Source organism: Rhodnius prolixus, unplaced genomic scaffold (assembly GCF_049639745.1).
Source record: "Rhodnius prolixus isolate KJV_2025 unplaced genomic scaffold, Rpr scaffold_5, whole genome shotgun sequence".
Lineage (NCBI taxonomy): Eukaryota > Metazoa > Arthropoda > Insecta > Hemiptera > Reduviidae > Rhodnius > Rhodnius prolixus.
The window spans coordinates 11,328,560-11,355,068 of NW_027411624.1; the positions used below are offsets into that span (position 1 = coordinate 11,328,560).

The window sequence follows — 26,509 nt, forward strand, 5'->3', positions numbered from 1 at the left end:
CTTCGCCCTGATCCTTTATAATTTTTATTTTTTAAGTTTCTTTAATTTTTTTAAGATATTGCGATCGTCAAATTTGACGTTTCTTTTTTTTTGTCAAAATGAATTCACTGAAAGTGACTCATTATTGAATCAATTTTACAGATGATTCCCCCCTCTCTTGAAGGGAGAGGGCAATTTTCTAAAAAATAAAAGATAAATAAATATTTTGACAATTTTATTTAAAGAGGATGAACTATAATTGTACTTTCTACAAGGTTTCTTTGCTCAAGATAGAGCGATAGTTTTTAAGACAATAGTTTCTGTACAACTCTCCAAAGGTGTCGAGCGAACATCGTCTCTGGTCACACTTCCATTGCCTTCATGATAACCACATTTCCGTCAGATTTCTTTTTTCAAGGTTCCATTCAATAATCTCTAGAAGGATCGTTTTAGCGTTTTAGCTTAACATCCTGTATTCCTGAACCGCTTTTTCGAATATTCAACCATCATTAGATTAAATAGTTTGTTGCAAAAAAGATTTTGGTTTCACTAAAGTTACCCCTTTTTTGCACTAAACCTTGCTGAAAAAATAAATAGGACATTGAATACCACTGACAGTCTGATAATACACCTGCCACTGCCACTGAGATAATATACTGGGCTTCAAGAGAAGGATTCTCGAGGCTGTGATTAAAAATAAATAAAAGACGCCTTAAAAAAAATAAATCTAAAAAATGAATTGCAGACACAGTTTTTTCCTTTTATTTCATTCTGACATTTGTTAACTCAATTCCAATATATCCAGTTAAAAAAGCAGATTTGGTTTTTGCAATGAATAATTTAATCAAATCAATCTTCTTTTTTTTAAATCTTCTGCTTTTTTATGCGAATAGTTATTCTAAGAACAAAATTATTCAGCCGAGAATAATCTACAATATTACATTAATAGTAATAAACACACATTACTGGCGGTCAGTTAAAGCGTTTCTTTAAAAGAATTACAGAGAGAAAAAACCAGTTGACCTTCTACGAAGTTGCTTGTCTAAGAGGACATCCGGCATTTTTCATTGCTAATTAAACTGTTTGGAATTTTACATCCAATTGAAGATACTTTAAAAAATATATTCGTAAAATTTTTTTAATCTTTTATCGTTGTTAATGAGTTGATTAAACTGTATCAGAAAATTGGGAAGTCCGTAACATGATGAATGAAATTGAAATGAATGACGTTGATTCTTGAAATTGAAAATGAAGGTGTATGAATGGAATTCGAGTAAAGTTCGTATTCATTTCTAATTTCTCTGAAAATTAATTTAAAAATATATATATACTCGTATATATTAAGGAGCACCTTCTGCGAAACACTTTTTTTTACTATATCCTGAATGAAATTCTCGTAATTTTCATTTGCAGCTTTTCTTTTAAATTATTAATTGGGTAATTATAAAAAATTCTAAAAAACTTTCTTCATTGTATTGGTAACGAATTTTCCTTACAGTACTTACTACTAAAATAAGGCGCTGGGAGTAACTATAAGCTTTCCACGTGTCACTTTTTTATCTAATTTCCATTATCATTTTTGGGCTGATGTTGCAAAGAATGCCCTTTTTGTGGGAACTTACAGAGATTCGATCTGGGCTTATTGGGTGACTTTAAACCCGCGGCTTGCGAGCCGCATGCGGCTCTTTTATCCAAATTTTGTGGCTCTTCAGCCTGTTCAAAATAAATTGTATAGTTTAATTTTATTGGAACAAATGCAAATTTCATTTATTAAAGTAAAGATATTTTTTCAAAAAGAATTTTAAATGTGATAGGTTTGAAATTGAATAGAATTATATTAAAATACAGTACGTAATATATAGGACTGCCGCCATTTTCATTCAAACACAGGTTTAGTTATTATTTATTTGTTTATTTACTATTGCAATATGTAAGACTAATTATATAAAACAGTGATTGAATATCATAAAATAATAATTTGTGAATACAAATGATCTACAAAATGTTTTACACTATCATCCTTGCGGCTCTTGGTAAGATTTATTAAAATTATTTTAGGAGAAATGGCTCCCTACTTAAAATAGGTTGCCGACCCCTGGATCTAGCGCCCATTTTGAAAATCAATTATTTTCTAGTACCCCCTGAAATTTGTAACTTTACCACATCTTAAAAATCGTAATCGCAATCATTACTTTAATTTAATTACAGCGTGCCATATGAGTCTTATCCTGTTTCTGAGTTCGAACTTACATTTTAAATGAGACTGTTCTAATGAGAGCAATAAAAGACAACTTTTGTAAATAATATTTAGGAAAACTTTTATTCAAATTAAAACAAAAAACATTTCAATTTAAATTTTAAAACTAATCTAATGTGAAGGGATGAATCTGATTATTTTTAACAAGTTTGGATATTATCAGACTCGAATTTACTAAAAAAAAACAGCCGTAAGTCACCGCGTTCGGTAACATGCAAAACGATTTCTCTTTCTAGTTAGCAGCGTTACTACAGCACTAAATCCACTTTCACACAAATACGACGATGAGAATGCTATCAAAAAATCGTTGAACAAGCGACCGCATTCCAGGGGTACAATTAAGGGATTAGCTTTTGTAGCTAAAATTGACGAAAAAACTGTATAAATAACAACGAAATAATTGATGGTAGTGTAGAAGGCAGGATTTGATTATAGTTTAAAATATTAGAAGAACACCTTCGAATCCAGCAGCTGACCCTTAGATTTTCTCTTCCTAGGAGCTTCTTACAGCTCACTGTCCGGTGATGGACAGTGTTGTCTGTAACGAGAGATCACTGTCCGGAGGCCGGCAGTGCACTGGAAAAAGCTCCGGGCGCTAATGACCTCAGCTGTTGATGCGCCAGAAAAAAAAAAAAAAAAAAAAAAAAAAATTAGAAGAACACCAATCAGCAATTGCCCTCCTAAACCGTTTCTACAACCTTTCAGTTTTCACTGACTCCTTTACCGCCTTCCTGTAGGCCTCCGGCGCCCACAAGGGGGCGCTATCGCCCACATTGAGAAAGACTGCTCTAGAGTGCTTAAGATGGTTGCCTCCGCTATCCCACCCCAAATTCTTATATGAAAATGTTACGAATTAATGTTATACATCTACACATAAGTAATTGGTTCCAAAGAAATCGTAAATCTTTTTAGAAAACACAAAAAAAATCGATCTGTAAAAATCGATTCAGTTAAGTAGGATTTCCGGTAGGCTAAAACCAATATCGATAATGGAGTCCGATAGTAAACTTTAAAATAAAGAAATAGAATAAATAAATTTCTGTTCACTGTGCGCATCTATTAAATAAAGGCCTGTAAAAAGGTTTTATGTCTAGTGGTAATGGGTTCGATTCCCGGTCTCTAGGCTTTAGCTTTTATTTAATGGTTAATAAAAGAAAAGAATTTATGTTAAAGTGTTTGTCTTTGCCGGCTCTATCCATGATATCTAATTTGGAAGTTGGACGTAAAGATCGCCTGAAGAAATAGATTTAACCAAAAGGTTTAAAGCCATTTTGGTGTAGAGGATTTTGGTTATTATCGTTTGTAGTTTGCAGGAAAATGATAAATTTGAGGTGAACTGGGGTAAATAATTTGTCAACAACAAATTTTAGTATACCTACAGGGTGCTCATTTTAAGACGGCTCAAATGCATTTCATGATTAAACGGTTAATCTGAGCAAAAAATGGTAGAGGAAAAATTTGTTGCCCGTCACCTTTAGTTTCAGAATATGTGACTTGATTCCTGCCCGCATACGCAAATATACGTAAATCACATATTTAAGTGATCAATATATTTCATGTAAAAGGATCATACTTATTGCTTAATTTATCAAATAATGCACTTTGCACAACTTGTGTAGCATGTACTGTGCCTTCAAAGGTGCCTCCTGTGGCTCGTAAGCCAGGTTAGCCAGGAGGTTATCAACTGCTCTCTGTATCTGAGGAGGCACCTTTGAAGGCACAGTACATGCTGCAAAAGCTGCGAAAGTGAATTATTTGATAAATTAAGCAATAAGTTTGATCCTTTACATGAAAGATATTGATCACTTAAATATGTGGCAGGAGGTTTCCAATTTTTTTTTTTTGGTAATTAAACGCAACTCTCCTAAAATTACCAAATAATTATTAAACCTTCTTGTTTGTAACAGATGTAAAATGAATTTTTAGCCATTTTGTGTATGCTTGAGAACATCTATAGCTCTTAACATTTGATTTTTCTTAGAAAAATCACTCGGAAAACTACTTATTTCCCGATATTAAGAAAAATACTAGCTTCACTGCCATGGCAATATTTTTATTAGAAAGGGGATGAAAAAATACATAAAAATGACCAATCGCGTGCTCTTCTTTCTCTTTGATAACTAGTTAAAAAATTGAAATATGATTAATAAATACCAGATTTTGAAATGGCCTAGCACCTTTAATTTTTGAGATATCGAATTGCGGTTTCCGGTTTCTTTCATAACTTTTTATACTCTTTAAAACTATGTATATGAAAATGGGGGTCAACTGCAATCCCTCACTTTTGGTCGCGCGTCAGCCGCGTTTGCGGGCAGGAATCTAAAATCAAGTCACATATTCTGAAACTAGAGGCGACGGGCAACAAATTTTTCCTCTACCATTTTTTGCTCAGATTAACCGTTTAAGCATGAAATGCGTTTGAGCCGTCTTAAAATGAACACCCTGTATACTTCAATGTTTCAAGAGAAATTAATTACGTGAACACTGCAGTAAAAGAGAATTCTCAATAGATTTTTCTTTTCTTTTTTATGTTAACATAAAAGTTAACCACTTAAAATAAACATTTCGAGTTGGTTGATGATTAAAAAAAGTTTTACCACCCTTGGGCTTTCTTTGGAGCTGCTAAACCAAACATACAGCTCTGTCATGCAGAATTGCCGAACCAAATAATACAAAGTTTTTTTTCCAACCTACATATTTTTACCCTGTGGTAACTTGACTCAAACACACTGACGATACTTCCGTTTTCTCTTTTTGTTCGGACTTCCTCTCATCTTCAGACTCACTTAAATAAACTAGAAGGGTACCAAAATAAATAAGCAAAAATGCCAGCAGATAACTTTTTTTGGCCCGCAACATAACTCTTCTATAAGACTTAACTTGACTTCTCCTGCTAAATTAGTTCGCTATAATGGGATGTACATCGTTAAACGACCAAATGTGGAACCCGCACAGTGTGCGGGCTAGAAAGACTTAAACCGAAATTATTGTTGCAACTAATTGGTAGATAATCAGGGCTACCATTAGAACAAAAACGACTAATATGCAACAGCATTCTCAAGCCGATCTAGACCTATGGACTTGAACTCGGGGGTTCAACCAAACATTCAAAAAAAAATCCAGTCCTTTCAATCTAACATGCTTCATCATCCAACTAAGTCTCCATTTTATGTCTCTAACTCTATCGATCTAAACGATCTTAAGATCACATATAATCCAAATTTAATAAATCCAAATAAGTATAGAAAATTCTTCGACACCCCCCATTTTGCACACAAATTCTCTTGTTCAAAATCTTGCCTTCACAACGATTCCAGATCGTCCTGTAGAGAGTTGGCTATCGCTGGTTATAATTTCTCTTCTGCTGTTCTTTCCGTACCATTTACATCTTCATCAGATTTACTTTACTGTATACAAGAGCCGTTCATTACACAAATTGATTAACTCCACTTTTTGAAATATCTTAAATTTAAGTTGTCAAAGCACTTGGTTCAGTCATTGCTTTTTATATTTACAATAAATTTCCCAAACCATAAAGATTAACACGATTAAAAGTCAATTTTTTTTGGCCATTGAATTAATAAATAATTTATTTCAGAAGCTATTTTGATTAAGCCCCCGTGCTCTAATGTAAATTGTTGCAATAATTCAACTCAAATTCAGTAGCAGTCGCTGAATGATAACGGTAAAATTTGAATTTATATTAAACAGGAATTTTAAAAAACAATGTACATTATTTCATCGCATTTTACCACTTTTTGTTTTATGGAGTTAATGGAGTTGTGCTTTGAAACTGTTCATTTATAGTTAAGCCGTCTGAATGAAATATTCTCATTAGGGGTAGAAACATGTTGCAACAGGCATGCAGTAAGATTAAATGTTACGTCATAGTGCAAATGCGTTAATAACATCTGCACAATCATTTTACTTTATATACAAAATCAAATTGCCTTTAATTGTGTTTCAGTTGAATATTACATAAAATTCAAGCTAGATTAAATATACAGTGTTTACATCAAGATGTCAAATTCATAAACTTACTCCTGTTTGTACCAGATCTAATTTTTCGGTTGCACATGCACTTTATTTAATGAACTAAATTGCAAGGCCGTATTACAGACAAACTGTTCTCTATTGGCAAACATACTTATCAGGCACCACAAGGGCTGCACCCACCTGCACTTATGTGACTACATTAGGGTTGACAAAATTGCAGTATAACCCAAACACATCATATAGTGACGTAATGCAATAAAAGCTGCAAATATAGATAAAACTCAAGCTGTTGTAATATAACCAAGCCGAACAGCTGGGTAAATACAGAGCGATTTAATGCATAAACTGTCATCATCTGAAAGAGAAAGGCAATTCGGCAATAAGGACAATCAAATAACCATAGCAGCGTTCACTTGTTCCTGTCAGAACAGGCAATAAACTTACTAACAAAGATCGACTGAGATGTGGAAATAGAGTGGGAACAGCGACGTTGGAATGATAGGTACGAGATGGCTGATAGGTTGGTGAAGGTATCTTTCGAATAACTAGCAAATGAAGTCAATTTACCAAAAAAAACATATTGTAAAAATAAGATTTTTGAATAGAAATTGAAAAGTGTTGGGTTGAAGATTGTAGGACTGCCAGAAGAGGAAGAGGAACAAGACGACAGTGCCGGAAACTACTAGTCTAAGATACGACAGGTTGTGACAGGAACACAGAAGAGCATGATATTACTTGCATAGATTCCTTATAATAGGCAAACCTTACTGCTCTTACGAAAACAGAACCAAAACAAAACTAGGGACCTTAACAAACAACGCATTCTGACCAGCAGACACGATTGGTAACCAGAAGAAGCGAAAGATTAGCCGAGGTACTAGAAAACTTAATGTTTAGGTATCCAGACGTTTCGAATTGGCCGGGCCCTAAGTTTTTGTTCTCAACCAACCCGCATAGCCACGCCCTGAAAAGGAAATATATTTGTCGAAACGTTGGCAAAGAGCCGAGTTGTTTTATTTGACCGATTCCTCGCTAATCATCCATCCTAAGTTTAACAATTTACGGTCACGAAACCAATATATTCATGTATACCCTAGCTTGAAAAGAAATCTCCGTATTAGTTCCGATTTAAAAATCATCTATCAAATTGTCCCATTTTAAATTTAAGCATTTCTAATACAAATAAACTCATACTCTTCAAATTCCTAAAATTTAAATTAAATTAATTCAGACAAATATTCAGGCCATACATGTTAGAACTATGGCTATTACACAGTATACAAGACACGGAAGAGAGATCGAAACTTCGGGAGGTGATTCAGTAGCTCAAATGCACTTTGCTTTTTGTTCCTTCGCCAAAAATCGACATACGAGTAAATTAATAATTTGATATCAGTGAAAAGTCAGGGTTTCGCAACATCCCTAGTTTTCTGCATTTACACTCCTCTGTTCGGGGTAGGGTTGTATTTAAAACAAAAACATGCATATGGTCTTGAAGCTCAAATAAATGCACAAATTTTCCTGTAATTGGGTGACTCCTTGATTCATTAATCATTGAAAAAATGCAGTTGAAAATTTTAACAGAAATCATCGAGAACGAAGTTTTTAGACATTAAAGTAAAAATTTCATTGTTATAAGAAACATTTTGAGGCTCTGGGTTTAGCAGATTTATAGGAAATTTAATGCTCTTTCGTTTGGAATAAGCAGATTTGTTATAGGATACAGGATAGAAAAGTTACGGCCGTTTTTATGGTGAAAAACAAGAATACCAACGGAAAAGTTAAAAATGTTAAATATCTTGGGCACTATTGAGAATCGGGCCACAGTGAATAGAATATTTTTTGTTGCATTTGAACTGCTGAATCACCTCCAGAACTTTCGATCTCTCCTCCGTGTACACCCTGTACCAAATCCTTCCAGTAGTTTCCCAATGAAACGTATAAGTTTATAGAATTGTCTCTCTCTTCCAAAATTCCTTAAAAGACAGCCCCTATAATAAGAAAGTTTTATATCTAAAATTTATCAAGTATCTTCAGCAGTTTGAAGTCTTGAATAAAATATTACGGAAGACATTGTTAGTAAAGTTGGTAATACTGTCTGTCAGCAAGTTGATTTGAAGACAACACATTGTTGTGAACTAAAGTTCTAAAGTTTAGGATAAAAGATGATGTGCGCGATGATGACATGTGAATCCTGGTTGGCTGTGAAAGAGCGGAAAGAGGCTCCATTACTTCGGGTACAAGTTGTCAGAGAGTTCTTTAAGATGGACTATTTTAAAATAATAAACAACCTTAGAGTTAAAGTTAGAAATTACACAGAGAAAGTTCCTAAATAACTTGCAGCAAGAAAATTATGCAAACTTCTCAGTAATTTTACTTAAAAGACTTTTCTCATACTTCCCTTTGTTATTTACTGTTTCTTCCAAAAAAAAAAAGAAGAGCGTAATACATTCATTTCTAATTTAAGAAATTTTGCAAGAACAAATTCTTAAAATTGAAAAAATAAATATATAGTCAACATAAATTCTCTTTTTTGCTCACTTTATCTTTTTGCAATAATTTAACATTATTATTTTGTTTTTGTCTGTTCACAGGTATAGAAAGCTTTACAAACGAAACTGTGTCGGTACGATTTCCGAAAAGAGATCCTCTTTACATCGTCATACCGATAACTATACTATACTCTACGATATTCGTGACCGGTATCGTTGGCAACGTGAGTACGTGCGTCGTAATCGCCAGGAACAGACATATGCACACGGCTACCAACTATTATCTCTTCAGTTTAGCGGTATCCGATCTATTGTTACTAATAACAGGTTTGCCACAAGAGATGTACTACATTTGGTCCAGGTAATTGTTTTATTTTTTCTTTATTTCATTTATTTCTTTGTTTAACATTAATTTGTTATTGCATTTAAATTTTAAACCACGATATTAGATGGTCAAAGACAGATTTAGATTTTCAAATAAAATTAGAAGATGGTTTATGATTTAGAACAGGCCTGTGCAACCTGCGGCAAATCTATTGACAACTAAATGATTTTTTTCACTTGCATAGACCTGCATAATTGCACAAGTATTGGTAACCTTGGTCAAAGTTTTTTGAATCTTAGCCACTTAGTTCTTTTATTGGCGCTACGGTCCTTATGCCTCCTCAGCGTTTCTTCAGCACTCATCTTTATCTCGCATTTCCTAACTTCCGTTCTTCTTATAGGTTCTTCCACATCATCCGTCCACCTCAAGCTGGGATCTTCTCGTCCTACTAGTTCCTTTTTAACTGTCGTACAGCATACAACTGGGGAATCTCTCTTTCTCCATTCTTTCAACATGTTCCAGCCACCTTTCAATGTAGCATTAATTTTTTTACGTACATCACTGAGAGCCATCATACTTCTTTGATTGATAATAATGGAAGGGATTAGCATACTGGAATCCCATGCGGAGATTCTGGGTTCGCAATCAGCTGCTGGCCCTTAGATTTTCTCTTCCTAGAGGGCTACTTACAGCTCACTGTCCGGTGACCTCATATGTTGACGCCCCTTAAATTAATATGTTAATAATGATAAAGGATGGAGAGGGTGTTGGTCTAGTGGTCAGGATAGTGGCTTTGTGTGTGGGAGATCAGCAGTTCGAATCCCGCGTACGGACTACATTTTATTTGTTAGAAAAAAATTGTTAATAGTAAAATATGAGCTTCCGTCCCCGTGCACGGCACCTAATTGGTAGTTGGACGTTAAGTTTAGTTATATTCATGATTGGTTAAACAAGACTTTTCAGTTCATAAACAAGTGAGCTGAAATGTCAAGTGCGATAAGAGTGTCAAACAGCTAGAAAAGTTTCAATTAGTTATACCACTTTTTAAAGTACAACTTGTTAGCTACTGAACCAAAGACAAAGGTAATGAGTGTGTAATTAACGAGGCAAAAGCCTGTAGACGGCGGCTGGTTAAAATGGTTTGCCTAAGAGTTAGGTACAGTAGATAGCTTACTGGGTGGGGAGCTATTATTTTCATCAACGCCTCGCTGAATAGAGCATCTTCAATTTGATTACTAGTGAACAAGTTCATAGTAGGTTCGCACGCCGTTGGCTTTTATTATTAAATTGTCAAGACCAGTTTTAGAGGAATGTACTTTAATATTGTACTCGTATTTACTCACCTAACTATATTACGAGTACTTCAATTTATTAACAATTAGCTTTATTGGCATCAACACACCTTTACCGACTAAAAGCTAGACGAATTATTCCATCCTGTTTAAACTGGATTGCCAGGATTCAAGAAATTTGACGAAATACCATTTTTAACAAAAGGATTATCAGTGATCAAACTTCAACAAATCAAAGAAATTATCCAAATACTTGTAAAGAGGATAAATCCGTTAGTGAGAGGTTTTCAGGAGTAAAGGAGAACTATGATTGTCCAGATTCTCTTGCAAATTTGTTTGGTAGTTTATTTGTGTTAACTGCTGGAGGGCCTGCTTCTTGCCAAGCAACAGGCTCGGGAGAGCATTTCTTGACTAATGCCAGCTGTATTTGACGTAATTTCCGGTACATTTTGATGGTTTCTTGGACAATACCAATACTCTGTATTGATGGTTGCACAGATTTTTCAAAAATATGTAGTGGATGAGGAGACCAGCTTCAGGTAACTACGTTCATAATCACGTTCTTTGTTCATTTATATTTAGATTTTGTAAAGGCGGGGCGGGACCCATGCCCCACGGCACCGCAGCCACCCAGAGGCTCCCCTTTAAGTCTAGTAGATAAAACCTCCCCTTCTAAGAAGGTTGAGGGCTTTCCCTACCAGTTTCTTCTGCGCTACAATCTCCTTTGGCCTCAAGAGTTCCAAAGATATCGTAGCGCAGTCTCTCGATTGCAACGCAATCGAATAGCAAGTGAGAGGCCATTTCCTCCTCTTCCTGGCACAAACTGCACAGCGGTTCCGAGCTAATAAGCCCTATTTTGTGCAGGTGCTTTCTGAACCTGCTGTGCCCTGTGACTAGGGCTGTAACCAGAATAATCTGGATTTCTCTTGACACTCTTGCCGTGTTTGACCCCAGGAAGCAACACCCAGTGCTTTTCGAGATCCAATCTCTGAGAGCCTCACGAACTGCACCCTTGGTGATTGCCAGGACTGGTTACGGGCCAACTGATCAGCTAATTCATTCCCCTTAATCCCCACATGGCCCGGCACCCATTCCAGTCGAACTTTATTGTGCCGGACCAGTTGTTCAAGGGTCTTTTTACATTCTTCTTTGTTTATTACTGTCACTAACTCTACTCTAAGCCGTTTCTGGAACACAATTGATCTAGTTTAAATTAGCAGAAATTTTTATTAAACAAAAGCAATGTCAAACAGCTGAAAATTTGCTGTTTTAAGATAATCTTAGCAACAAAACTATATAAAGTAAATATTTTTAGTAGAAAAACACTTTAGAAAGTAAACAAGCCTAAACTTCCTTCCGACCTAATAGTGTTCAAACATAATAATGTGCTCACACAGCTTGAATAGCTGAAATGGCAAATAATCGATACTACGCCCAGAGAGATATTTTAGAATCGAGATTTATTTCAATAAAGAGATAAGTGCTATATAAACACCACTTGGTGAATTTATTTTGGTAAACTTCAGATCATGTTAACGCGACTTACTTCTATTATTTACAAGATTTAGGATATCTTAGGATACATTTCTTAATGGCAATTATTATACAACATGGCCTCCTAAATTTATGAAATCTTTCTGGGAATATCTAAATGCCATCCCGAGCCCCAAGTGTTAACTAGTTAGGTAACAATATTGTTAAAAGACTTTTCACTCTGAACAGAGCATGCCCTGTAGGGTTTCCGTTTAGCTTTCCCACTTCAGGTCGTATTACATCTTGGATTGATCTGGGAACAGTGGGAGACACAGCATTCTGGGATACTAGGCTCTATGGCGCCATATTCTCACTTTTTCCCCCCACTAAACATTAATCCCATAAGTTTTGATCCTTTACTTAACTCTCAACAAGATGGAGAGGTGTTTCATTGATGACTTGTCTTCAAATCGGCTCTGTTTGACATCTTGGACTGATTGAGGCTTATTGTACCATCCCCTTACAATACTTAGCAGATACAGAGGCTTAATCTCCACTGATCTCGTAACGGCAAAGTTCTCATACATCAGAAGATACTTTTATTGCCAAGCAGATAATTAAACATGAAAAAATTATAAATACTTTGGACTTGATGAGAATTTGAAAAAGAGTTTTTAACTCAAAGAGACAAATTGGCTAACTGAGATGTTATGTTTTACGCAATTGTTATCGAGAGCTGGTGATCCATTCGTTTCGACTCAATGGATTTAGTATCGATTGTGGTTAGAACGTCTGGGATGTTTATTGAGGCAAACTCCTAGTACTTTAATTGAAAATTCTTTCATTGTTATGCCTTTGTTTTCCATAGAAGAACAAAATAATAAGTTCTAACTAAAAAAAAGAAAATTATATCTCGTCAAACTTATTGGGGAGATACATCTAAAAAAAAAGAAATCTTTCGCTGATAGTTATGGCGATTATGATGTCATACAGGAGCAGATAGCAAGATTATGATGTCATACAGGAGCAGATAGCAATAGTGATGAGGAAAGTTTGGATGGTTTCTTGTGAGATAACTCTAAATGTTTGTTTTTTTTACATCAAAATCATGTTTCTTTCAAAAAGTTTTTTGATTTTCTTGAATGACTTCAGTAATTTTACTCGTAAATTTTATTACACTTGATGTTTTATTAGATATTTTGCTTGATATTGACCTTGTAACAAAATTTGTCATCTAATTTTTGAAATTATCAAGTAATATAATAGGCTGAATTTAAAAAACAAAAAAGCCCTATTTTTATTGAATTATTATTATTTGTTTTTTATATTGTTAATAAAAAGTTAATGCTAATGTTCAAAATGTAGTTTTAGAAACAATAGTAGCACCACCGTCTTGCAGCGAATTGTTGTATTCCTTGACGATAACATTTCTTAACACATTGCCGACCGCACGAGTTGCAACTGAATATAGTTGAATTACTATTTTACTACATTCAACTGAATATAGATGAATCACTGCCTGATTCTTCCAAATTACTCTGTGAATCGCTTGAAATTATTCTACGAGTAGATCTATTTCCTGGTTTGAAAATTGTCTTCTGAACATTCTGATGTGCAGTATCAAGATGAAATTCATTAAAAGCATCTTCAGTTTCTTGGGACATTTTATTAAGGTCTTTTATTATATTACGAAGATAAATTACAAAGTAGATGTGGGAGTTGTTATGCTCAATACAAAAATTTTAAGACTGGAATTGTAGATGACTATGACCGTTTATCAGCATTATTTTTAGCAATTTCTCTTTCTTTCTCATCTCCTAATTCTTTTACTCTCTATTATTTAAAAAATATAGTGATAATATACAGCGATCAACGAAGAGTAGTGGGCATCAAAATATATAAGTACATAATATACGAGGGTCGTATGAAAAGTCCGTGCAAAAATAAAAACTACTTAATTTTTTGGGGTAAACCTTTTTTATTTTTCAACATAGTCTCCTTTTAGGCTTATACACTTCGTCCAACGCTGCTCTAGTTTGTTGATCCCTTCCGAATAATAGGATTTGTCCAAGTCTGAAAAATCTCATCCCCCTATCCATCACCATATAATGGATTTTATCAATGATTTCTGGAGTAGTAACCTCAACAGGGCGTCCAGAACGTTCAGCGTCACTTGTGCCCATATGGCCACTCCGAAAATTTTGAAACCACTTATAAACTGTTCTAATCGAAGGTGCAGAGTCACCATAATGTTTATCAAGCTTCTCTTTAGTCTCCTGAGGCGTTTTGCCTTTCATAAAGTAGTGTTTAATCAACACACGAAATTCTTTTTCGTCCATTTTTTGAAAATCACTCGACTTCCTCGATTCAAACGAATGCCAAACATAAAGAAATAGACCGATCTGGCTGAAACTTGGTGTGTGTTCTTCCAAGAGATGCTACTAACTAAACATAACCTCGATACGCGCCAGTAGTGCTATCTCTCTGACTTTGCACGGACTTTTCAAACGACCCTCGTATTGTATTCAGTACTCCATTGCATTGCATTGTCAAAACAGGGAGATTTCCCCGATCGGTCGTGCACTGAAATTTCACAAAACGAAGAGATTTTCTCGAGTGGTCGGCAATGTGTTTTAAGATTAGAAACAAAGAATTCTTTCTTCTAAATTGTTGAAGAAAATTAGGCCGTTGCTGTTTCTGTTGCATCAAGCTGTTCTGTAGCGGCCAAAGAGTTTGGCACTTTCTTCGTCGCCAAAGTGGATGCTTGGACAACCAACAGACGACACTAATTCTTTAAATTAAAAGTGTGTCCCGTCCCCAATGTTCTCTATTCGCGATATTTTTCCCAAACATAAGAGAATCGATAAAATTTCCACACACCACACAGAAATTTAAAGTAAACAATTTCCAAATAATGTCACACTTAGTTTAAGAAAATTTGACAACCCTTTTAAAGGATTAATCAGCCTTAGTTTGCCTAGCATTAGAGCGCTATCAAGAGTTCGTTTTAGAACTAAATCTCTTTATACTCTAACTAAGATGGAATGTAAATTAGATAATACCACTGCAATTTTGTCCAATATTTCCACCTTAGTTTACTTAAGCAATATTTTCGTGTATTAAAACAAATTTTGAATTAATTATTATTCAATCAAATTGAAGAAAAAGGAAATTTTAATAAATTTTCTCTCTTCTTTTCCTTTTTCTTTCTTATTTTTCCACATCATCTGATCCGTCCAGCATCTTCACTGATCATCACTGCAATAGGGATGTTGTGAACAGTAGATACAAAAAATATAACTGATTCACAGATACAGCAAAGCAGAACGGAAACTATTGGAACTAGAAGCATGTAATTTTGAACGTAGTTCCTTTTGGTAGAATAGAAAACCGTAAGGAAGGATTTTTTCGAAATTCTAATTCAAAATTCTAGAGAAGGTGCACTGTTACAGAATTACGAAATTTAATACCTAAGACGGTGCACTGTTACAGAATTACTAAATTCAATACCTAAGAAGGTGCACCGTTACATAATTACTAAATTCAATACCTAAGAAGGTGCATTGCTGCAGAATTACTAAATTCAATACCTAAGAAGGTGCACTGTTACATAATTACGAAATTCAATACCTAAGAAGGTGCATTGTTACAGAATTACTAAATTCAGTACCTAAGAAGATGCACTGTTACAGAATAACGAAATTCAATACCCAAGAAGGTGCACTGTTACAGAATTACGAGATCCAATAGTTTGAAAAGGGGCTGTAAAGGATTTAAAGGTCTATAAAAGGGTTTAGCCACAGTTTCAGCCATTTGTAGATTTTCACTGAAAATCTACTGAAAAAAGTTTATGTAAAATAAAATAAGTAAAGTAATTGCCTATTTTTTCAGGCGGGGTTTAACGTCCAACTACCAATTAGGTGTCGTGGACGGAGGCGACTAGCAAACATAGTTTACTATTAAATTTCTTTTATTAATCATTAAATAAAAATCCAAGGCCTAAGACCGGGAATCGAACCCAGTACCACAATACATAATTAGCTTTACAGGTACTAGGTTGTTCTATGGCTTAGCCATCAGCGAAAAATCTCAAGTTATGTCTAAAAAGATAAAAAAGGTTATGTGTGAAACTGGTACAGTCTCGTTGAATTTCCATTTCCAAATTAAGCCATTACGTTTTCCAAATTCCAATGCCTTAATGGTCGCGCAGTGGCTGAAATAAGCCATACACTAACATTGACTTGATTCTTGAAAACAAAGCCTTTTATAACCTCCTTCCGATAATTTAAAAGTTGTTTTTGTTTATTTAATTTAGATTTCACAACGTTCAGCAATATGTGTTTTGGATTATGCAGTAAGTTGCTAGTAAAGGAGGAACCAATTAAAGGCTCCCGGGGACACTATTCAAGAACGGGTTTCCCTCACCATCTCAGTGGTAAGGACTAAGAAACTTCAGATGTAAGGGAATTGCGAAGAGCCAAGTTTAGCCAACAGAGTATAATTAAATTCACAAACTTCTAGAGTAAGGACAGGCTGTTTGCAAGATGGAGAATTTTAGAAACGGAGTTATTACTGGTAGATAGTAATTAATGCTAGCGATCTTATTGGCTGCGAGTTTTATTGGAATGTGCTCAGGAATAGTGCAAGGTTGTATGGTTACCTTGATGAAAATTAATGTCCAAACCATGTTTATTTTTTCTCAAATATGTACCGGGATAATCGAGGTGGAATCAGATGGCACTGATTGTTGCTCTTTGTACAGCCTCAAAGCCGCTATAACTGCAATAATTAATTTATGATTACAAAAAAATTGAAGTCTTTTAATGACATATTAATCCGTAAAAAGAGTTACTTTTGGTACTGAGTTAATTTTTGTATTTTACCGGATAAGCTGTAGTAGTGATATCCAATAATCTAATAAGCAGAAAAGGAAAAAAAATCAATCGATAAAATGGAAGTACGAACAGATCATTCAGGCATAGATGATTGAAGTTGCTGGCATTAAAGATTGATGGATTACAGATGGCCAGAAAATAGGCAAAAAGTTTAGAAGCATCAATTCGATTCGATGGAGTTTGCATATCAAAATTGCCCCTAGAATTGCATTAAACGGAAATAATACAATTAAACAGGGTCCACTGTCTATTTTCACCATTTCAAAATGACAAGTTCATCGAATAAAATTTCTTTCTTTTTTTTATGGGCCAAGTTTTAAGTTAGTTAAGATTATAAAAATGTGAAAAACTTTTTAACGCTAAAGAAAACTATAATTAAGACTATTGTTTTTACTTTTTCCGTCTCCAAAATTGAATTTCCACCATAGGGAGTTTTAAGTGCGTGGGTCTTTCTTATAGTGCGAATGTAAACAGACTATAGTAGTAGTAATAGTCTTTATTGAATAATAATACCTTAAATATTACATAATTATTCATCTACAATCATAAACGAGACAATCACCATGGTCACAGACCGTCCGTGGAGTCGTGTTAAGAAATAATACCAAATTATCGATTAAATAAACACAATCCCTTGTGATTCCATTATTACTACAGTTTGAAAGAACAGAACTAAGTAAGAAAAAGCCAAAAATAAGAAGAAGAAAGAATATAAAACTCCTCTATAAACTAATATTAAGAAATCTACTAAAAGAATGGATAATGTTACCAAATAAATATTAAACAAAAATAAACAAACAGAATTTAAAAACTTATTAGTTTCCATATTTACTTTTGTACATTTTCTATTTATCTAACGTCTATTTTGTTATTCTTTTTCTTGATATTCAATTTTCTTAATTAACATTTTAGATGTTTATAAATAAATTGTATAAATTTTTACAAAAAATAAGTGGTAAAGATGGCCAAAGTAAGTTCGATTCAAAACATTAACATTAACTGAAATTTCCAAAATATTTCTACCTTTTTCACTCAATCTGGGACAGATGGCAAAGAAGTGGTATATTTGGTCGATTATTAAACCATTCATCTCATCTTCATACCAGCCAAAGTACACCACAAGAATATATCGCTCCCTAAAAGTGCTTAAAGTTAGTATTTCGTTTTAGCACCATTTTCATCTATTATTTATTAATTATTTTTTTGACGAAATCAATCAGCCGGAAGTCTAAGTTTATTGATGTTATTTTATTTATTTATTTCTTGCTGATTTTACGATTTTATTTAAAACTTTTATTTACCTATCCCGTTAGGATAATGGGGTAAATCTTTTGTAACTTTTACATGGAATAGATCCTGTTCTTCTGATCAAAAGAGGATTTTTTTTCTGCCATCGCTAATCTTCTTATCTAAAAAGCTATTCCTTTTTTACCAAGGGTTTTTCCTTCAGTCGTTATTTATTTTTTTTTTTTTTTACGAATTATCTCCTCTGATCCCCCCAGCTTATTAAAAGTCACATCTCTTTATTTGAAATATATTCACAGATAAATGGGTTTTAGAGGAGTTTCATTCAGGGAAACTCTGCTCCTTTGAGCTTCCAACTGAAGAGTCTCTTCAGTATAAAGTACCATGTCTTCACTAATTAAAGTCTAAAAGAATCAAAAGTTTTGACAAAACTGAAATAATGGTAAACCTTAAACGCGACTTTGTTGAAAGAGGTTTCCCATTATTTGTAAGACTTTCTCTAATACAGCGCCAAAAAAAAAGGCACAAAAATCTGCTTCCATAATATACAAGTATTCTCATTGCAATATATTTAGTTCAGAGTAAGTTCTAGGAGACATAAAGTTATCTCAAAAAATTGAAACCATACTTTACATGTTGGAAAGTAGCGCTGCATGTGACAAGAATTAAAACTAGTCACATTCCCCTACTTGCCTTAATTTGTAATTAATGACAGACCTAACGTCTCCTAAAGATACGTACAGAGTTAATTTTTTTTTTTTTTTATTATCCTTTTAATGAAATTTACACCTGTACCTACAGGTACAATAGGTAAATGCGATGAAAGTATGTCAATAGCGTGGCATACGTGAATGACGGTCATCCATTGATGGCCGCCGTTAGTCACCCAGTTGGTCACGGGGCCAACGGCGCCTCAGCCGTCTTCGAGGATTGGAGGGTAGCGTAGTTGTAGACAGGTTTGCAGCTAAAGGGTTGGGATGCAGTGAGAGTTTTTGGTGAAAATTTTTGTATCGAATTTTGGCAAGTTCGGAGATAAGTGGAATTTGGAGATCTGTATGTATAGTGTGGTTGCTTACATAGAATGGAGCGTCTAGTATGCGGCGGAGAATTTTGGATTGCAGTGTTTGTAGTCTATTGAGGTTGGATTTTTTAGCTGTACCGTAAAGTTCGAGTCCGTAAGTCCATATTGGTGTGAGAAGGGCTGTATAGAGTCGTCGTTTGTTCTGTAGTGAGAGTTTTGAGCGTTTGTCGAGTAGCCTGGCTAGAAGTTTGTATCGTTTGTTTAGTTCGGTACGTTTAAGTCTCGTATGGGGGTTCCAGGTAAGTCTCTTGTCTAGGTACATTCCAAGGTACCGCACATGGTCGGCTGGTGGGATAGGTGTGTGATGTAAGAAGACAGGTGGCGGAGTTTGATGTTTGAGTGTGAAGACTATGTATTTAGATTTAGTTGGGTTAATTTTTATAAGCCAGTTTTCTAACCAAGGTTCTATTGAGTGAAGGTGGGACTGTAGTGAGCGTACTGAGAGGATAGGGTCAGAGTGTGTGGAGAGAATGGCAGTGTCGTCAGCGAAGGTGTAAATAGAGGTATTAAGGTTAGAAGGTAAGTCGGCAGTGTAGATTGTGTAAAGAAGAGGAGCTAAGACACTTCCCTGTGGCATACCAGCAAGGACGGGATAGATGGAAGAGTGAGTTAATTTTAAGGTTAAATTCAAGATTAGAAGACGATAATATCTTGTTATCTTGTTTATCCATGGATAAACTTTTAACGGCAGTACTGGATAGAATAGAATTCTAATAACAAAGCCTGTAAAAAGCTTGGCATCAAAATTTTCACCCAAACTAAATTCCCAAGAAATCAATATAGAGAAAACTAGCCACTTATTGGAAAATATTCTCAACCAATTCAAGAAATTAAAATGAATTCTCTCGATCCGCTTTGATTAGGGTTTAATATAGTTAATGAATACAATCAGAATACATTAACTAAAAAAAGCAAGAATGATATTATTGATTTTCCATTAACTTGTTTGCAACTAATCAGAGTCGCTAATCGATTGTTTATCGATTATGTATTTAGATTATGCATGTTATTGTTTTGTTCATTAGCAGATTGTAACAGAAGAAGTTTCTGCATTAACCAAAACAGTAATCTACATTCAACATTCTTAATTAGCATTTTTAGTAAAAATGGCAGCTTTTCAATTTTAAAAACGGTTTCTTTGTATTAGAAAGTTCCATACGATTTTCTTTCAATTTGGATAACTCGTAGTTGTATTTAAAGTAGAGTAAAGTAATCGCCTATTTTTTTTCAGGCGGGGCTTTAAGTCCAACTTCCGACCTAGTAGTTGTATTTATGTTTCTATATCTATAAATTTTATTTAAAACATTTTAGCGAATTAAGGGCCCTTCTGAGATAGGTAGGTTAGACTTCATTCTCAGACTTCAGCAAGATCATGTAGAGAATTTTGGCTTGTTGTGTATCATACATGTGTATAATATAGTCAGAGTAATTGATGTCATTTTTTTTTTTTAAAGTGGAATTCAAACTCAGTACATGAACTTTACATTAATTGTTCCCCAATTAGGTTCAGATTATTAATCTTGAATCATTTATTTCTGTTTTCAGATATCCTTATGTTTTTGGTGAAGCTTTCTGCCTGCTGAGAGGTTTAGCTGCTGAAACTTCTGCAAATGCTACAGTACTTACGATAACAGCCTTCACAATAGAACGATACGTGGCCATCTGTCACCCGTTTTTAGCGCACACCATGTCTAAATTATCTAGAGCTGTGAAATTTATATTAGCTATTTGGGTGGTAGCGCTAGCCTTCGCTATACCTCAGGTAATTATTCATTAAATATTCATAATATTATATATTATATTTAGTGTAGTTGTTGGTTGCTTTGATTCTAAGCTACAGAATTTTATTTTATATATAAAACAAATTTAAGAATACTCGAAGTTAAACTTATTAAAGAGTCTCTAAGTACAGTTAAGCCCTTTAAGCTTTTAATCTTTACTCCACTCTAAGTAATTACTTTATAAATACCACTTAAAAAAAGCTGAACTTTAATAATGAATTATAATCTCTTCTATGTGATTTAAGTTTCTTTACAAACATTTTTCCTAATCATTTTTAGAGACTTGGTCCACCATTTCAAGCTCAGGGTTTTTTTTTAACAAGAAAATCTGCTACAAAAGCCAGCTACTTAATGGCCTTAGACTTAATGCTAATCTCTTAAGACATTTCTGTACTTTGGTCCCAATTTAGAAAAGGTCATCTTCAAACTGGCATAATTAGTTTATGTAATTCCACAAATTGTATGATCGCTCTAGAGTCAAGTTTCTTTCTTCAACTCTTAACCTCGGCTATTGGAGTTGTATGGCAAGAGTTATTACCAAACAATTATGCTTTGAACTTGTTTGCGTAGATTATATACTTATTTGTGTCCACATCAGAATACAGCATACGTGTATGCATACTTGACGGATTTGCTTTTGATGCTGCCCAAGAGAACTGGGGTACAATGGAGACATTGAATATTCAACGTAGAGGAACTATGAGATGGGATAGCGAAAGGGATGTCTATCTATTTTTAATTTATTGGGGATACGGGTTGTCCCAATAAATAATAAATTAAGGAAACAGTTTTCCCAGTCTTACCAAAGAGCCAAAGAGGCTTATTGAACCGTCCCTTTGAAGGGCCAAGTAAATAAAGCCTTCTCTCTTTACGAAGTGCATGATTTACCTACTAGTTATTTTTGCAGCATGATTTCCTTTCAGCTTGTCAAATATCTCATGCCACAACATAGCAATGCCTGCAAGTAGGTAGGCAATTTCATTCTTTTCGTGACACAGTCTGCTCTGGGGTTCTAGTTTAACCGTACCCTTTGAATAAAAGATGTTTATTGTGACGTCCTATAATGGAGAAAACCCGTTTTTTGGGGGGAATCTCTTCTAGTCTCCAAGTAATCCCTGGAAATATTTTCAGATCTGTTTTGCCTTGCAGTAAGGTATTAGGTCTGATTAAGTTGGCATGGGTACCTGTTCTGGAAGGGTCGGTGAGACCGCTAGGTTTTGTGACGTTTACTTTGATCATCAGAGGTATGATCTTGCATGACCTAGGCTGGCGTCAAATAACTCAAAAGGACCACTGGTTGTGAATGGAAGGTTCCCTCGGAAGGAACAGGTGCGACGCCTTTCTTACTGAGCCGAGTGCATGTCCTCGCCCAATTCAGTATGTCTGAGTCCCTCTAGAGGCCTCCAACAACCGCCCAAAATTAGATACTAAGCAACCCAGACTAGAAACTTCTCACACTTCAATTACTAATCCCCGCTAATTCTTCGTGCGCCTTTAAGGGGAGCAAGCTTGAGCTTGGAAAGAAAGGAGGCTGCTTTCCACCAAGGCTCCTGTTGGTTAAACATGAAGAAGCCTTCTCACCATTCTACCTTAGTGCTGGCATCTTAGATTGCCAGTTTTCTTTTTCTATCTCCTAATTGGACTGGAGCAGAAAGAGGCAATAAACCGTTCAATCTACTGAACGTCTCTTCATCGATTGGGAAATAGCCAATGTTGCGCTGAGAATGAAGTGAAAGAAGGAAATTTGCTGATAATGATGTTCCATTTTATTTTAATTTTGGGGCAAAACGGTCTGAAGAAACTTAATGGGAAACGTTTTATTGGGGAAACGAGGAACTTAACCCAATTAGCGGATACGCAAAAGACTACTTAATTATTGGCGGAAATAATTAATTCTTGAATTGGTACAGTGATTTTCTCAGATTTATGTTGACTTCAACATTATGATTTATATTTATAATTAAAACATTAAATCTAGTATGAACGACTCACAAGACTTTCTGTTTCTATATTACTCGAGGTTCGAATTCATACTTTTCCTAAACTTAAATGCACTCATGGAACATGCACACACAGTGCATTTTCTCACTCCGAGGGCAGAAGAAATTACCCAAAGGTAACATTCTGAACTATAATTACTCTCATCATTCGATGAGGAAATCGCGAGGCAACTGGCGTTTCAATCATCTGAGAGAGCGTTATCTGAAATTGGTACAAGAAGAGAGGTGGTAGACCTAAAGTTTAGGGGGGGATTGCATGGATGGGTGGATTTTTTGTTTGTATCGGGATCTGGCTACTAGATTGACGATAGGAATTTCAAGGACTTTGTAAATAGTTAAATTTGAAACATAGATAGAAGCATAATCTATTTTTAGACGAGATTTTAGATTAAAGGAACTTATATTCTCTGTAGGTCGAAACGTTTTGTTCTTTAATCCCCTAAAATATTCAAATAAAAGTCAAATAGATGTATGTAATATATATTTTGAGTTTAGAAACACTTTTCGAAAAAATGAAATTCAGAAAAGTGAAAAATCGATTTAGAAAAAGTGATCCAGTTGTTGTATTTTCTTACAATTTGGACATACATTTATCCCCTCATTTATATCATGTAGAACCGTAAATCATACTGAAATGGTAGATAAGTGCAATAAGTATGCCAAGTTTAAGTGAAAATCACTTTTCACTTAAAGAAAATTGGAGCCATTTTCGAAAAATTTGCAAATAAGTGGAAAAATCTTTTCGTGAAAAAAGGCGTTTTTGGTTGTGGGAAATCGCTAGCTCCCTAGAGGGTCCCCAACGGAAATAATCATAATTTCAGCTATCTGCGGTTTTTTAGTTTTTGAAAAGATTTTAAACACACACATACGAACAAACACTGTCTATTTCTTAAAATATTATTTTTCAGCCTCGAGAGGACCTTAAAAACAAGATATTGCTGATTTCTTAAATTTTGGTAAAATCCCTAACACTTTTCTTACCTAGTAAAAGAAACGTTTGATTTCAAGTAATCCCTCTTAAAGAGAGGTATCCAAACATATCCTTGATTGGTAAATTAGTTTTATAAACATAATTTAGCATAGATTACACACATTTGCATGAATGATTAAGTCAATATTGATGAAACAATTAGTGGGCTGTATTCATGACATGACAGAGGCTTAACAAACTTGTGTTTCAGACATAATATAATATGCAAGCCTCATTGACCATGTTCGCTCTTGCGGCATGTATGTAATGTGGTTATGGATCCATTTCACGTTAACTCAGTAAATGTTTGTACCGTAATTCTGTAGACAATTAAATTTATTATGAGACTATATCATAAGATGTGTAATGGAAAATCAAAGTAATGAATCTTATTCACTGATCTGATTGGCTGTAATATCACTATGTCAGCCATTCTGGTCGAAGTGTGAATGGTTAATATGAGAATTTAGAAGTAAAGTATGTTCGCTAGTCATCTCCGTTTACGACTCCTAAAGTAGTAGTTTTGATATAAAGCTCTCCTCAAAAAAGTAGCCTTTACTTACTGTAGATTATGTTGCTTCACTTTTACAGTTTCAGACATTAAGCAGTGCTCTAGCTGGTTTACAGCTATCATTATAACTTAATTATATTCAATATCTTATTAGAAGCCTTAATACCTGTTAAAATGGTTTCTTGTATTTGACGCCCATAAATCTCAAGTTTTCTAAAGCTCAATGCTCGTTACTTGCTTTGATCTTACGAGTTTTGGTGTCTCAAAAAATCTGTCTTTTTTGGTTGGAGACACCTCTCTTGAGTGAGCTCTATCTTCTGGAAGTTCTTACAGAAGGAGGTTCCTCAAAGCTCCAGCTAGAATTTATAATAATTATGAGTGGATTACTCCCTACCATAATCTTTGGCTCCCCTCTGACTCCTTAAACTCCGTAGAGTTATTAATTGACGGCATTATTTTTTTAGTTAAACAATGTTGCGTCTTTCAAAACTATTTTGACACCAAATTTAAACCCCTATTTAAGAATGCCCAGGAAGGTAAGAATTGCTCAGTTAGACGGTACATTGAATCAGAGTTTATTATAAGACTTTAATAGGTCTCAGAGTAAACTATTAAACTTTAATTTACTTGGACTATAATTGATTAAAGTTACATGTTACGAAATCTGAACTATTAAACTAAATAAGCCTAAAATCGTATATATTAAGACAAACTATCTAGATTATTGTAATATAAGTAATTAAATAAATCAATAAGCAATTAATTAATGGACTAAATGAATTTTAATCACTGCTTTCGCTCCACTTGCTTGCTGAGTGTTCTTCATTAGTAAATTTTAGCTTCACATTTTACATTAATCATTCAAACAAACTAATAGAATAATATCAATTGAATCGATAAATAAATTCAGCATTAATTAACACAATTTTAAACAAAAATGTACAGGTTAGAATTACCTCATAAATAATATATACAATATTTCAGACAGCCCTGTTCTGTAACCAACAATAAACCTTCTCACATATCAGTCGAACGTTATGTTATAAACTGAAGAAAACTGTGAAATATTTTTCTTGAAATAATTCTCTCAAAATGAAATAAATTGCTGAAAAACTTACAAACTTACTTAAACTAATATCATAGTATCAACTAATCAACTAGCCACTAATTATAATGGGAATAATTGTAAGTACAATAAAAAATTAAACTGCATAATAAATAGTTGAAACTGTTCGGAAGGACAGTCGCATAATGGGTGGTTTAAGTTTATCATTAACAATTTCAATTTATTTATTGATTTTGTGCACTTTTAAAGCTTACATTAGTTAAACCCATATCATAAATTCATTAACTTAACCTTTATCGGGTAGCCTTTTTATCTAAGGTTAGAATTTATCATCCAATTATTGAAACGATTGCTAACAAATTTATGTATTGAAACTTGAGAGAAGTACCAACAATGTGCGTACAATTCCTGAAATAGTGCAGTAAATAGCCTAATTTATATTTATTTGGGGAGCTCAATTTTAAAGAATTGTGAAAATTGTTGTAACAGAACTGAACTGAACAGGATGTAGGGTACAATTATAAAAATAATTTAAACTGTTTTATTTTGGCTCTTAAAAAAAATTCTTTCTGACTTTCTTAATTAAATAAATTAAAAAAATCAAAGGGCCTTTGTTAAGTGAAGCGAGGGTTAATGGTCATCAAAGAAAAGGATTGATAAACTCTACAGACACTTCCACCTTTCCTTTGTAATATTTTGTGAATCGTTTACAGGGATTTTAAATCGGAAGGAATAGTCTAGAAAGAAATAAAGACCTTAAGATATACTTTTAATTAATAATAAAATAAAAACCTTGAAAGTAAAAAGTAGCGATGCAAATGACGATTGATTTGGTTTATTAAAATATAAAATCAACAATAATTTGAAGCAATAAATTTCTTTAAAGCTAACCAACTAAATGTAATTTTGTTGTAACCGCAATATTATAGCAGCTGTAAGAATTTATAAGTTTTACATTAAATCTATTTCATTACCTAGCCACAAAGTATTTATTAATTTTGATTACGAGGAAAATCCTATTACGTTTGTAATTTTAGTTCTTAACAAATTAGCTTGTCTTTTATGTTGTGTAATAGAAGTAAACAATTCCTAAGGAATCATATCCCCCAATGCCCAAAGTCCAAGGTTTCCTTCCTCTAGAGGCCA

At 34.1% G+C, this 26,509-nt stretch overlaps 1 protein-coding gene and 1 long non-coding RNA gene across 3 annotated transcripts in view; one reads left to right on the forward strand and one right to left on the reverse strand.

Moving 5' to 3' along the window:
* Positions 1-26,315, reverse strand: LOC141458912 (uncharacterized). 2 transcript variants are annotated; one of them, XR_012461273.1, is made up of 5 exons: positions 26,156-26,315; positions 25,254-25,354; positions 24,464-24,653; positions 1,485-1,692; positions 1-560 (listed from the first exon to the last, which is right to left on the reverse strand). It is a non-coding gene; the product is annotated as an uncharacterized lncRNA (long non-coding RNA). The 2 variants fall into 2 exon arrangements; XR_012461272.1 differs by lacking the exons at positions 1-560; positions 1,485-1,692 and adding an exon at positions 23,828-24,106 and having other exon boundaries at positions 26,156-26,311.
* Positions 1-26,509, forward strand: part of LOC141458910 (pyrokinin-1 receptor-like) — a 165,752-nt gene that overhangs the window by 100,352 nt on the left and 38,891 nt on the right. Inside the window, 2 exon segments of the mRNA XM_074137490.1 lie at positions 8,827-9,085; positions 20,581-20,797. Of these exon segments, the coding sequence (XP_073993591.1) occupies positions 8,827-9,085; positions 20,581-20,797 (476 nt within the window).